The sequence below is a fragment of the Mustela nivalis genome (assembly GCF_964662115.1).
Source record: "Mustela nivalis genome assembly, chromosome: X".
Taxonomy (NCBI): domain Eukaryota; kingdom Metazoa; phylum Chordata; class Mammalia; order Carnivora; family Mustelidae; genus Mustela; species Mustela nivalis.
In genome coordinates this window covers 91737703-91751538 of record NC_139040.1, presented here as the reverse complement: position 1 = coordinate 91751538, position 13836 = coordinate 91737703, and the positions used below count along the sequence as shown (strand labels likewise).

The 13836-nt window shown below is 53.4% G+C and overlaps 1 protein-coding gene and 1 long non-coding RNA gene across 2 annotated transcripts; one reads left to right on the top strand and one right to left on the bottom strand.

Annotated features, from left to right (window-relative positions):
* Positions 1 to 108: 108 nt before the first annotated feature.
* LOC309856710 lies at positions 109 to 7763 on the bottom strand. The gene is made up of 2 exons (XR_014307323.1): positions 5446 to 7763; positions 109 to 965 (listed from the first exon to the last, which is right to left on the bottom strand). It is a non-coding gene; the product is annotated as an uncharacterized lncRNA (long non-coding RNA).
* GATA1 (GATA binding protein 1) lies at positions 3522 to 10711 on the top strand. Its single transcript, XM_082718098.1, has 6 exons — positions 3522 to 4204; positions 7773 to 8009; positions 8478 to 8855; positions 8967 to 9112; positions 9688 to 9813; positions 10193 to 10711. The coding sequence occupies exons 2-6, from the start codon at positions 7790 to 7792 to the stop codon at positions 10565 to 10567; spliced, it is 1245 nt and encodes a 414-aa protein (XP_082574224.1). The 5' UTR covers positions 3522 to 4204; positions 7773 to 7789; the 3' UTR covers positions 10568 to 10711.
* Positions 10712 to 13836: the final 3125 nt, after the last annotated feature.

Here is a 13836-nt window from a genome sequence, read left to right as displayed (position 1 = left end):
AATATGAATGCTCATAGCAGTATTATTCATGACCACCCCCCCAAAAAAGTCAGTTCATTGGATGGACAAGTGTAACGTTGAATGTTCATACAATATATCATTCAGTCGTAGAAAGGAATGAAGTAGTTTAATCCATGCGAAGATGTGGGAGAACCTTGGAAACTTTGTGCAAAGTGAAAGAAGCCAGTCACAAAAGGCCATATATTATATGATTCTGTTCATATGAAAAGTCCAGAATAGGCAAATCCATGAAACAGACAGTGGATTAGTGGTTTCTAGGGATAACAGTATAGGGAATGTCTGCTAACATGACAGCCTTCTTTTTGGGATTATGAAAATGTCCTGGAATTAGGCAGTGGTGATAGCTGTACAACAATATGAATATAAAAACCACTGAAATGTACACTTCAAAGGGTGGATTTTGTGGTATGCGAATGACATCTCAGTAAAAAAGAACTATTAATACACATGACAGCGTGTGGGTGAATGTCGCAGACACTATGCAGAACAAAAGAAACACAAGCCATGTTATTCTGTGTATATGAAGTTCAAAACCAAGCCAAAAACCCCCGGTATCATAAGCTGTTTACCGATACATGCACACATAGTAAGGGAATGAAAATACTCACGAGGGAGACAAACCCCAAACTCGAGGTAGTGGAAGGAGAGAGGAAATGGACTTTGTATAAGAACTTCAGCTGGACCTGAATATATGTCTTTCAAAAGCATCTGAAGCAAATAAGGCAAAATATTAATGTTTGACAAAGGTGAAAGTTTGTTACAGTATCCTTTATACTTGTCTCTTAAAAAAAAAAAATGCAACAGCTCAGTTCTGAGACAAACGAGGGACTCCTCAGCCAGGCTCTGGTTGAAGTGCTTCTCTGTGCGATGGACACCAAGGGGAATTAGGTTCTGCCTCTGGCTTGGTGGACTCGTCTGGATGAGGTACAAATACGCTCTAGAACCTCAGAAGATGCCAGGGAGAAGGGAACAAGTCAGAAGAGCCTTCCAGGAAGAGAGGATGTTGGGGCTGAGCCTCAAATGGAGGCCTGACAGAGGGGACGCTTGACCCGGACACCCCACCCCCACCCCCTGGGTCTCTCCCAAAGACTGGCCTGGCCCTGCTGATTCCCTTATCTGCCCGCTCCCAGCTGCCTCCCTCCTGGCTGAACTGTCGCCGCAGACTTCTGGGCCTGTGCCCCCTCCACAGGGATGGGGGAGGGAATGGGGTGAGCCTGGCCTCAGAGCCTCAGGGTTTCTGGCTCTTGACGGAGCCGGGGTTCTGAGGCCCCCACTCCCCACCCTTTACTTCCCTTCCTTAGGCTTTTTTCAGCTCTGGTTACGAAGAAATAGGCTGAGTCCAGTGTCCAAACTCTTGTCTGAGACATGCCTCCGGCCCGACCTTCCTGAGGACAACAGATTTCCCCACCTCGCTCCCAATATTGCAACTGCTGTTTCTAATAAAAAATAACAATGAGGAGAGTTACCACTACGGAGCTCATCCTCTATGGCTTGCCAGGCAGGACCTGTGTCCAGTGGTCTTCTCAACAATGTTTGCTGGGGGTTCTATGATTGTACCCGTTACCCAGGCAAAGAAACTGAGGCTCAGAGTGTGGCCTGCCCAGGAATCATGCAGCAAATCAGTGTCAGAGCTCAGACAAGAGCACAAGCTCTTACATGGACATCTTCATTTGTCTGAGCCCACTCCCGACAATTATGTGCACTTATATCACCATGGTGAGAATGGGATAAAATTAAGTAGGGAGAGCACTTAGCCCAGTGCCTGGGGCAGCTCAGTGAACTGTGTGCTGCTATTGTTATTAGGATATTAGTGCTAAAAAAAAGAGAAAGTATTCGTATCAGAATTAGCATTCTTATTTGTACAGTTGTGGATAGAATTAGAATAATGATGATTAGATTTAGAATTAATATCAGTATTACTAGCACTAAGATTAGTATCAATATTAGAATTAAGATTAGAAATTAAAATTGGTATGGGTGTCACATGTTATTAGCATCATTACTAGAATTAGTAGTGCTAGTAAAAAAAAGGATCAAGTATCATCCCTTGTATACAGTAGGTACTCAGTAAATCAATAAGAATACTTAACATTTAATGAGATCTCAGATTCAAGCAAGTTAAAATCACTCAGTGGATTAAATCTCATTTAACTGTCCCAAACCCCCTCCAGAGTAGCCACTGTTATTACCCCATCTCTACAGATGAGGAACTGAGGTCCAAGGGGGGCTGGTAACTTGACCAAGGCCATGCAGCCCCTCTGTGGTTAGGGCAGGCTATGAACGACGGGGGTGGGGGGTTGGCTCCAGAGTGGAAGTCCCAAAAACACTGCCCCATAAGTCATAGAGGTTTTCACCCCGCCTTCTCACTTATGAGGGCTCAGCACAGGACACTGCACACAGCAAGAGGTCAATAAACGCAAAGTCATAGCCATGCTCTTTTTCCTCCTCAAACCTCCCATTTTGCTTATGAGGACGAGGCCCATGGAGGCAAGAGGATGACAGGAAGCTCCTTCTTGGGCAGCCGGTGGGGGAGCAGGCTGCACTGACCCAGGGCTCCATCAGTGTCCTGTGCCCTTGGCAGGTCTCAGTCTCCCCATCTGTAGAATGGGTGGTCAGGACAGTGCTCCATCCTATGGAGTCCTTGGACCACCACTGGGTGGTCTTACCCCTGCTCTATGGGGAGCCAAGTTGGACACCTCATGTGGGCATGAGTCCATTGATTTTACACAGAGGAAGTGCTCAGGACAGATCTGGCCTGTGGTCTGTGTCAGCATGAAACACTGGCTGCCATCACTGTTGTTCCTCTCTGGGGGAGGTGGGACAGGGTAGAAAGGTGGGGACTGAGGTGCAGGGGTTCTGGAGGTCCCTCTCAGCAGTTGAGGAGAGAGCCACAGATCACATGGGTCCACATCGACCCATATGGCCCTGTCCCCTCCACCCCAGCACCACCGGCCCAGAGCCTATCCCAACTTGACACTTGGGGTCTCATGGACTTCCTCCAAGACTCCGTCCGTGAATCTCTGTCTGTCTCTGTCTCCTTTCCCAGGTTCTCACCCTGTGTTCTTGGCCTCTGTCACTCTGGGGCTCTATCTTTCCCCTTCTGTCCTCTCATTTTCTTTGCCTCTCTCTGTAGAATTTTCATTGTCGCTGGGTCTCCCTCCCCGTCTCTCCCTCCTCTCCTTACCCTCTCTGCCTCCTTCTAGTTGTGTCCCTTTTTCTTCCTGAGTCTCCCCATTCCCATCTCTCTCTGTCTCTGCCTCTTGCTCTCTGTCCCTCTCCCTTCTTTATCCCTTCAGTTCTTCTTCCCTTCCCCCACCCTATCCCGCTCCTCAAGGACCCAAAGAGAAACCAACCCTGGGTCCCACCTGTTTCCCGCCTCCAAAGCAGCATGGCGGGCAACAAGTTGAGGCCACTGTCTCTGGGTGCCCCCCCAGCCCCGCCCCCCATCCCAAGACAGCCTGTTACCGCGGAGCCAACAGCCACAGTCTCCTCCATCTGATAAGACTTATCTGCTGCCCCAGGGCAGGCCGGAGCTGGCGTAAGCCCCAGTGGGGCACTGAGTGAGTGTGCCCCTGCCGCCCGCCAGCCCTGGCCTGGCCAGGCCTCCAAGATGGGCCTGGGTCATCAAGATGTCCCATGGGCTCTGGTTCAAATCCCACCAAACCTCTGTGAGTCTCATTCTTCTTGCCTGCAAAATGGGTAGTCACATCCCTCCTCTCCCTGTTGGCCGGGAAGATTCACATATGTAAGGGCCCAAGCCTGACCCAGCACACAGGAGGGACTTTGGAAACACTCACTGAAAAGCCTAGTGGAGTCATAAAACCATATCTGCTATTTTCATTTTATCTTGGCTTCAGCCCATTTTGTTTGGCTGGACACTGAAGTCCACGGGAGCCCAAGTTGAACAGGGTCCAAGAATCCATGGGGTGGGCAGGTGGGGCAGAGGAAGGCCCCCACTGCCCAAGAGGTGCCCCACCATCAGGGAGCCCGCCCCCTCCTCTGGTCCGCCCCACCCACTGGGGCACCAGCCACTCCCTGGGGAGGAGGGAGGAGGGAGAGGGGAGGGAGGGAGGGAAGGAGGAAGGGAGCCTCAAAGGCCAAGGCCAGCCAGGACACCCCCTGGGATCACACTGAACTCGCCACATCCCCAAAGCGGCCGAACCCTCTGCACCAACCAGCCCAGGTCAGTCTCAGCCCCCCAAAAGCCCCCAGCAAGGCAAACCCCAGGCCTGCTGTCCCTTACCTCAAGGCTACCCCTCCAGCCTTCTCTAGCCTCCCCAACCCACCACTGGTCCCCAAAGTGTCTACCACCCCTGAAACCCTTTACCGCTCCTCCAAACCATCTGTCTTTCCAGCCCCCATCTCTACTCCAGAAACCAACCCCCAAAACTGACCTCTTTCTGCCCTGACTTCCATCCTCTCCTTCCAAGGTATCTGTTCCTCTGATGACTTAACTCTGCTCCCCACACACCATCCCTGCCCCCTACAACATGCCTTTCTCCCCTAAATCCTAGCTCTGCCCTGAATCTGGTTTTCACTCACCTGGAATTGTTTCTGTCTCTGTTTTCTCCCCAAAACTCACTTTTGCTCTCCCATGCCTATTTCTGTTCCCCAAGCCCCTGTCTGATCCCCATCCTGGTTTCTGCTCTAAATTCTCTAGTCCCCTAAACCCTGGCTTCATCCTCTTATCTCTGTCTGTGCCTCTCAACCCTCCTATTTGTTCCCTGTGACTTCTCTCTGATCCCCCCCAAACCACTACTCTCCTCTAGCCCCTTGCCCACACACCAAAAAGTCTGTCACCCTAAACACCAAGTCTACTATCCCAAGTCTGTTCTACGACATGAATCCTCCTCATGCCTGCCTTCCCTAAACCCCATCTCAGCCCCTAAATGTGTCTCTGGCCCCCTGGATCTCCTCTGGCCCCATCTTTCTCCACCCCAATTCCATCTCAGTTCTCAAATTCCTCCTCTGCTCCCATAACACATCTTTATCAGACATACTCCTGCCTGTCCAAACCCATCTCTGACCCCTAAACTCCATCTCTGCTCCAGCAAAGCCCACAGAACCCCCAAACTTTTCCATGGTCCTCAGAATTTGTCTCTGACCCCCGAACTACATCTCCAGCTTCTGAACGTTCTCTCTGGCTCTCAAACTTCACTTCAGATCTCCAACCTTGAGTTCTGCTTTTCCAACCTATTTCTGATCCCAAACTGTGACCTTTCAAATTTGTCTCTGCTCCTCAAACCCCGTATCTGCTCTCCCCAAACACTATAGCTCTACCCCCAACCTCTCCCTGACTCTTCCACCCATCTGACCCTAAAATTCCACCTCAAAGCCTCCCAAGACTCATCTGCCCCCATCCCACATCTTGGCTCCCTTTAGTCCCAAGAGACCCTCCCTTGATGGCTGGGATAGGGATGTTACCTGGGGTGAGGGGCTGGGCCTTGGGAGAGTTGAGGGTGCCGGCCTGCTGCCTGCTGCCCGTTGGGGCAGCACTTACTCTAGTAGGGCAGCTGATAAGGAGCTTTCATATCCCCCAGCCTTGAGATAAACTTTATCTCTGTCCGGAGAGTGATAACTGGGGGGGGGGGGGGGGGGGGGCTGGGCCCCTGCCATAGGAGGGGTGGGCAGCCCTGGAGCCACCAAGGTGCTAGGTACAGGGATGTGGGGCAGTGGGACTGGAGGGAGATCACGGGGGAGTAGTGAGATGAGGATGAGGGGGATAAAGGACAGTGGAGACAGAGACAAAAAGAACAAGAAACAGGCAGACAGAGAAGGAAGGGAGAAACGGAGCGGGGTGGGGGCCAGAAAAAGAGACAGTGACAAACAGCAAGAGACAGGAAGAAAAAGAAAAGAGAAACAGAGATAGTAGGAAAGTGAAGGAGACCCAGGAACAGAAAAGGAGCAAGGCAGGAATGTAGAGAGAGCTTCACAGATAGAAGAAATCATGGAGAGACGCAGAGGAAAGAGACGGAAACAGAGGAGGAGGCAAGACACCCACTCTGGGGAGAATGAGTGGAGATCCTGGGGCCTGGGCAAGGCTGGTGGTGGACCCAGCCATGGGCACCTCTCTTTACCCACACAATCATGGGCTCCTCTCTTTACCCATACAAGCCCCAACCCTGAGCCCAACCTTCAGCGTGTTCACACAGTGGTTCACGTAGGCTGGGGCTGTGAAGATGGCCTTCTCCCCTATCTCTGTTACTCCACCCCAACGACAGGAAAACTGAGGCCTCCGGATTCACAGGGCAAGTCAGGGGCAAGAGTAGATTTGCTGGCTCCTCACCCAGGCTGTGTGCAGTGGGGTATGGCCAAGCATGTGGGACTAGTAAGACAGACATGGAAATAAAGCCAGAGGGCAGAAAGAGAGAGAGAGGAGACAAACAAGCAGAAAGAGACTGAGAGGGAGAGATGCAGAGACATTCAGAGACGTGACTGGAGAGGGAGGGACAAGTGAAACAGAAAGAGGTGAAGATGAAGATGGAGAGAGACAGCCAGAGATAGAGACATGGAAAGCCAGAGAAAGGGAGGGGGGAAATTCGGCACTCATTAAAGCAGAGAAAGAGAGAGGACAAGACATATCATGGTAGCATAAGACAATGGGACAGAAATATGGAGGGCCAGGCTGGAGAAGAGAGAGTGTCGCCAGGAGAGAGACACAGGGACACAGATACACACACAGGGAAGGACAGAGACAAAGGGGCAAAGATGAAGCCGCCATCTCACGGGTCTTAGCTGGGCCCCTGTCACTACCTCCTATCTGGCATATGGGGAAACTGAGGCCTGGGGCTGGCTGGAAATGAAGGAACCCAAAAGCAGAACTATGGTAGGCCTCCCCCGGGCAGACCTGTACCCCTCCTCGGAGGAAGCCAGTAGCCTTGGGGTGATTTCAAAAGTTGGGCGGGGATGGCAGAGATAAGCGGTGGGGGGTACTGACCCCCCCATGGAGTGGGGAGGAACTGAGGGGGCCCTCTGTCTGCAGACCCAACGGAGGTGGGGGGAGGGAGGAGTCAAGCCGGAAACCATGGGTTTCTGAGAAAGTTAAAAGATGCAACAGATAGGGATGAAGTTGGGGAGCACAGGAGGGTGAACCCCAAGGTCCCAGGGGTGACATGTGGCTCAGGGGCCTTTGGCTCTGCACCCCAGCCCATCCCACCCAGACTCCTCTAGAGCGAGAGAAGAGGAGGAGGGGGAGAAAATGAGAAGATAAAAAGATGACCAGAAAGGGAGAGAGAGGAGAAGGATGAAGGAAAAGGAGCACAGGGGAAGGGGACAGGCAGGAGGGAAAGAGAAAATGAGGTGGGGAAGAGATGTAGAAAGGGGGAAGGTCGAAGAGGTGGCTGGTTACAGAAGAGGGAGAGGAGGAGGGGGAACAGGTAGAGGGAGAGAAGAGGAGGGCAGGGGAAAGAAAGAATGAGGGTATAAGGGGCCCAAAGAGGAGGGAGGAGTGGGAAGAGAAGCACGAGGGGGAAGAGGGGGAGTTGTGAGAGGAGGAAAAAGAAGAGATGGGAGGAGGGCAAGAGAAGAAGGGGAAAGCGAAAGGGGAGAAGAGGGAATAAAAGGGAAGGAGAGGAAGGGGGCTGGGCAGAAGGAAGGAGGGGATGATGGAGCGGAAGAAGGGGAGACATCTGGGGAGGAAAAGAGGGACAGGAAGATTGAGGGAATGGAGTAGGAAAGGGAGACAGGAGAGAAGGGGGCGGTGGGAAGGGGAGGAGGAGTTTGGAGTCTGAGGACCCCTCCCGTCCTCACAGGTCCCATCCAAGGCCCCATGGAGTTCCCTGGCCTAGGGGCCCTGGGGACCTCCGAGCCCCTGCCCCAGTTTGTGGACCCGGCCTTGGTATCCTCACCACCAGAATCGGGGGTCTTCTTCTCCTCTGGGCCCGAGGGATTGGATGCAGCAGCCTCCTCCACGGCCCCCAGCACTGCCACAGCTGCAGCGGCAGCTCTGGCCTACTACAGGGATGCTGAAGCCTACAGGCACTCCCCAGGTAAACTCCTCCGGGTGGCTGTCTTAGCACAGGCTCCGTGCTGTCTGGGTGGCCATGGACATCCATGTCTGGGTGACCCTTAGCTAGGGTAGAATCCCACTAAGAAGTCATCTTGAAAATGGCCACTTCCCCCAGTTGATGCCAATGCTCCCCATGCGCGGTCTTGCTATAGCCATACTGGAAAGCAACATCGGAAGTGGGTGGTGGCGGCCCTAGTTGTCAAGGGACCCATGGGGCTCTGAATCCCAAAGGGCATCCTCAACGCCCCTTTGGAAACGGGTGGAGGTTACCATAGCTGCCAAAGTGATCATGGGGGTCGATGTCCAGGAATTACCCGATGGCCAGCAGCTAGCTGTTCCAGTTGCCTGTGGGAAGACTGGAGACTTGGCCACTCAGTTGGAGCTGTGGGGCACTGCCATGGCTTTGGACTGATCCCTCCTTCCTTCCTGTACCCACCCTCCATAATAGTCTTTCAGGTGTACCCACTGCTCAACTGTATGGAGGGGATCCCAGGGGGCTCACCGTATGCCAGCTGGACCTATGGCAAGACGGGGCTCTACCCTGCCACAGCCGTGTGCCCCACCCGTGAGGACTCCCCTCCCCAGGCCCCGGAAGACCCAGATGGGAAAGGCGGTAGCAGCTTCCTGGAGACCTTAAAGACAGAGCGGCTAAGTCCAGATCTCTTGACGCTGGGGCCTGCGCTGCCTTCATCCATCCCCGTCCCCAGCAGTGCCTACGGGGGTCCTGACTTTTCCAGTACCTTCTTTTCTCCCACCGGGAGCCCCCTCAATCCAGCGGCCTATTCCTCCCCCAAGCTTCGTGGAACACTGCCCCTGCCCCCCTGTGGTGAGGTCCCCACAAAGGGACAGGGAGGTTAAAATCGGGGGGGGGGGGGCGGCTCCAAGGCAAAGCTGGGCTGAGCCTGGGCTTCCTCGTCCCCTCTGTCCACCCCATCAGAGGCCAGGGAGTGTGTGAACTGCGGAGCAACAGCCACTCCACTGTGGCGGCGGGACAGGACGGGCCACTACCTATGCAATGCCTGCGGCCTCTACCACAAGATGAATGGGCAGAACAGGCCCCTCATCCGGCCCAAGAAGCGCCTGGTAAGACCCCAGGCCTGCCTCCCCTTTCCTAGGAACTGTTCTGGACCTGTGCAGGGATCCCGGTCCTCCTGCTCTATGAGAACTCATATCCCCCAACCCCATCCCTTCCCCATCCATGCAGGAACCCAGCTTTGCATAGGAATGCCTATCCTCAACCTACCATCATAGGCTACTTCCAGGAACCCTGTCTTGTCCCTGCACGACAGCAATGTTTTCCTCCTTGGGCTCACATGGGACTCACCTTAGGACAACCTGAACCACCAGGGGCCTGGCACCCTCCCCTAGATGTGCTGATTTCATTGGCCTAAGGAGTCATCTGGGCCTTCGGATGATTTTCAACTCCCTGGGTGATTCCAATGTATGGCCAAAATTGGGAATCACCCCCAATACCAAAATCCCCAACCCTGTCCAGGAAGCCCTATCCCATACAGCACCCACAGTCATCGTCCTGTTAAGTTATATCTGTTCTCACCCTGCACCGGAAGCCCTACCTTCAACCCGACCCTGACCTCTTGGGTCCCCTAAGCATATCCCCTCCCGCCAGTGGGCTGATCTTCACATTTTCTCTCCCCCAGATTGTCAGCAAACGGGCAGGTACCCAGTGCACTAACTGCCAGACAACCACCACGACGCTGTGGCGGAGAAATGCTAGCGGGGACCCTGTGTGCAATGCCTGTGGCCTCTACTACAAGCTACACCAGGTTTGTCTTGCCTCATCCCCCACCCCAGCCTCCCTCCTCCCCTGCTCCTGTTGCATCCCCATGTCTACTTGGCCTCATAACCCTCCCCTCTCCCCAACTTTTCTGCTTCCTCCTTCCTTCTCTATTCCCCTCCACCTTGGTCCTCATCCTCCCTCCTCCCATTCCTTCATCTCTTCACACCCTTCCATGACCTCCTGACCCTCCTCCTTCCTCCTTGGGATTCCTTAGGTCAATCCCTGCACCATACCAGGGTCATGCTCCCCTAGTCCCTGAAATAATTCCCTATGCTTAACGAGGTGGGATGGAGATGGCCTCCCTGGTCAAGACACAGAGGCAAAGATGTGGAGTTGGGAAACACCGTGGACCTCCCTTTTGGCAGGTGAACCGACCACTGACCATGCGGAAGGATGGTATCCAGACTCGAAACCGCAAGGCATCTGGAAAAGGGAAAAAGAAACGAGGGTCAAGTCTGGGAGGTACAGGAGCAGCTGAAGGACCAGCTGGTGGTTTCATGGTGGTGGCCGGGGGCAGCGGGAGTGGGAATTGTGGGGAGATGGCCTCCGGCTTGACGTTGGGCCCGCCCAGCACTGCCCATCTCTACCAAGGCCTGGGCCCTGTGGTGTTGTCAGGGCCCGTGAGCCACCTCATGCCTTTCCCGGGACCCCTGCTGGGTTCCCCCACAGGCTCCTTCCCAGCAGGTCCTGTTCCTCCCACCACCACCACCACCACCGTGGTGGCTCCACTGAGCTCCTGAGGACACAGAGCATGGCCTCAGGGCTGGGGCGGGGACCCTCTCCTGTGTGGGCAGCAGTTATTACAACCCAGCCCTCTTGCCTAGCCGCCCCTTGGCCTGGACCTTCAAAGCTTTTGTAAAATAAAACCACCAAAGTCCAAAGTCCCAAGAGTGGAGGTGTGAGTCTGTGTGGGACCAAATCAAGAACCACGGGAGGGGGGCGCCTGGGTGGCTCAGTGGATTAAGCTGCTGCCTTCGGCTCAGGTCATGATCTCAGAGTCCTGGGATCGAGTCCCGCGTCGGGCTCTCTGCTCAGCAGAGAGCCTGCTTCCCCCTCTCTCTCTGTCTGCCTCTCCATCTACTTGTGATTTCTCTCTGTCAAATAAATAAATAAAATCTTTAAAAAAAAAAAAAAAAAAGAACCACGGGAGGGAGGTCATGTGTCTGGGTGTCTCTGAGGATAGCATCTGGTGTGGGCGTCTGTGTGACACTTCACAATTGTGGGTTGTGACATGCAATTGTGAACAATGTTTGTGAAAGTGCATGTGGCAGCTTCTAGGTGGCCCGAGACGGCATGGGTCACCACACACCACAGGGTGAGATACGGCATGTGATTGAGGGGGTGAGGCTCTGCAAGACGGGGTGCATGACACATGGCAACAGTGGGAGCCAGGAGTACAGGAGAGGACGTGGAGTGCGTGTGCGCTTGGCACACGCGGGAGGAATGCATGGCATGGTGTCCATGTGACTACACGCCATGTTGGGGTGATCTTTAAGACGGTGTGATGTCTTATGTGTGGGGCACAGACCTGGACGGACAGATGCTTCTGGAACGTTGAACGCAGGCTGTGTGTGGGGGCGTGTGAAGTCTTAGAGCAGCACCACAGGGGTCTGCACATCCAGTGAACCCTAGGGCTTGGGTAACGGCAGCATTTCTCTGCAAGTCTACATGTGTGGGAGTGCGGATCCCGTGGTGTGTGCCAGGCCACAGTGTCTCTTGAGTGGCTGTCAGGTGTAAGCAGTTCTGTGTGTACTCGTTCGTGGAAAGTATCAACATGCAGAGTTTCAGCTGGGTCTACATCAGGGACCCCTTTTCCAGAGGACACAAGACATGTGCTGGAGAGGAAAGGGGGGGCAGAGGGGAAGAGGGGACTGGAATGGGAGCTGTCCAGAAGGTCAGAAGGCCAGTGTGCGACCATGAGGCTATCCGGGGGACCTTCCCTGTCAGTCATCGCTTATCTCTTTGGGCCCAGCTCGGCCTGCAGCTCTGTGGGAAATGGTAGAGAAAGAGAGGGGAAGATTAGGAGGACAAAATAACTTCTGGGGATGATATTTAGACCCCGTAGGTAGGGGGGAGCCCCCCCCCACCATGCCAACTCCCATGCCAACACACCTACTCACCTGGGCCAGCTGTTCCCCACCCTGAGTAGAATCTGTTCTTCCACAATGGAAAACCCTGGGGCACCAGTGTGGCTCACGCAGTTAAGCCTCAGACTCTTCAGATGAGGTCTTGATCTCAGGGTCACGAGTTCAAGCCCCATTTTGGGCCTACTTAAGAAAAAAGAAATTCCAAAATGGAAAACCCTTACATAGGAGCCTGTGTGGAGTCAGGTGACACCCCGAGCCAGAGAGGTTAAGTAGCTCACTGGAGGCCACATAGCTGGAGACAGGGGGCCAAGCCAGGTTCTGTGGTTTAGTCTCCATACCACCCAGCAGCTCCTGATAGCAAGGAGCCCCATTTGCTGAGCATTTACTGTGGGTCGGGCAATAGCTGGGAAGCTTCAGTTGCTTTAGTTCCTGAACACCTGGAAAAAAAATTACTCCAAGGAAAGGAAAGTATATTACACACTTTACATTTTTGTTTTGCTAATGAAAAAGTAAGGCTCATAACTGGTGTTACTTGCCCTGGCCACACAGAGTTTAAGGAGTGGATTTTGAATACCACTTCCCCCCCCATATGAGTCTTGCTCACACTTAACTGGGCTGCCTCTCTCTCTACCCCCCTCCCTTGCTCTTGCTCTCATCACTCAATCCACTCACATCTGAATTTGCTTTTGGGTTGCTTCTCTTTATGGCTTTCCCTCAGAGCCCCAGAGCAAAGACCGTGGGCCCGCGGGTCCTGAACATAGTAGGGGTAAGCAGATGTTCTCAGGACAGCTCTCCTTCAGCTACTGGCCACGCGGGCCCTATGCAGAATCATGGCAGTCCATGTTCATTACAGGGATTGTCCAGAACCTCCCTGGTCTTTGTAAAAGCCTCCTGCCTCCCTGGCCATCCCACAGAACCCCAGCCCTCTTAACCTGTAAGAGCCCCTGTTGCATCTGGAACAGAAACCCCTCTCAGAAACTGTGCTGGACATGTGCCTGGCCCTCCCTTGCTCAGGAGCCCCAGCTCTTACCTCCCAGAACAGCTGCCCTAGCCTGACACTCTAAGGGAACCCTTTGTCTAATTAGCAACAGGAAACCCATGCTGACCATGGACAGAAGCATCAGATCAGCCCTCACCTTGCTTTGGAGAAAGCCCTGTCCTCCCATGGCACTGGAACCTTGGACTCAGGCCAGTTAGGAATCTGTGAGCTCACACTCTAAGGAAGCCCTTTCACCACCCTTTAGAAAACACTTGTGCTGGGGTGCCTGGGTGGCTCTGTCGGTTAAGCAGCTGCCTTTGGCTCAAGTCACGATCCCAGGGCCCTGGGATAAAGCTCCATATTGGGCTCCCTGCTCAGGAGGGAGTCTGTTTCTCCCTCTCCCTCTGACCCCCTGCCTGCCTGTGCTCTGTCAAATAAATAAATAAAATCTTAAAAAAAAATTAAAAAAAGAAAGAAACACCTGTCCTGACCCTCTTTGGTAGTCTTGATCTCTCTATAGAAAACCTGCCTTGACTTTGGACAAGACACCTCTGTCTTCACACTGTACTGGAGCTCAGCCCTCCAGATAGCATTTTAGAAACACTTGCATCACAATAAAATTTAGTTCTGAACCACTGACCTAGCTCTCTCTGCAGAAACTTTCTTCAACCTCTTTGGGAACTCCCAACTGAATACAGAATCTCTTGTCTCCATTGTTGATAATGACCCTTGATGTCACTCTGCACCACAATCTTTGATCTCACACCCTAACCTGTAGAGTCCATAAAACCCATGATCCAACTCTTTTTTTAAAAGATTTTGTTTATGTGACAGACAGACAGGTGGGGGTGGGGGGAAGCAGGCTCCCTGCTGAGCAGAGAGCCTGAAGCAAGGCTCAATCCCAGGACCCTGAGATCATGACCTGAGCTGAGAGAGAGAGAGA

Bases quoted from the DNA above. Each gene is read 5' to 3' on its own strand.
- GATA1 (XM_082718098.1), top strand. From the start codon at position 7,790: ATGGAGTTCCCTGGCCTAGGGGCCCTGGGGACCTCCGAGCCCCTGCCC. The intron at 8,856-8,966 runs GTGAGGTCCCCA...CCACCCCATCAG, and splicing joins ACTGCCCCTGCCCCCCTGTG to AGGCCAGGGAGTGTGTGAAC. The intron at 9,814-10,192 runs GTTTGTCTTGCC...CCCTTTTGGCAG, and splicing joins TCTACTACAAGCTACACCAG to GTGAACCGACCACTGACCAT.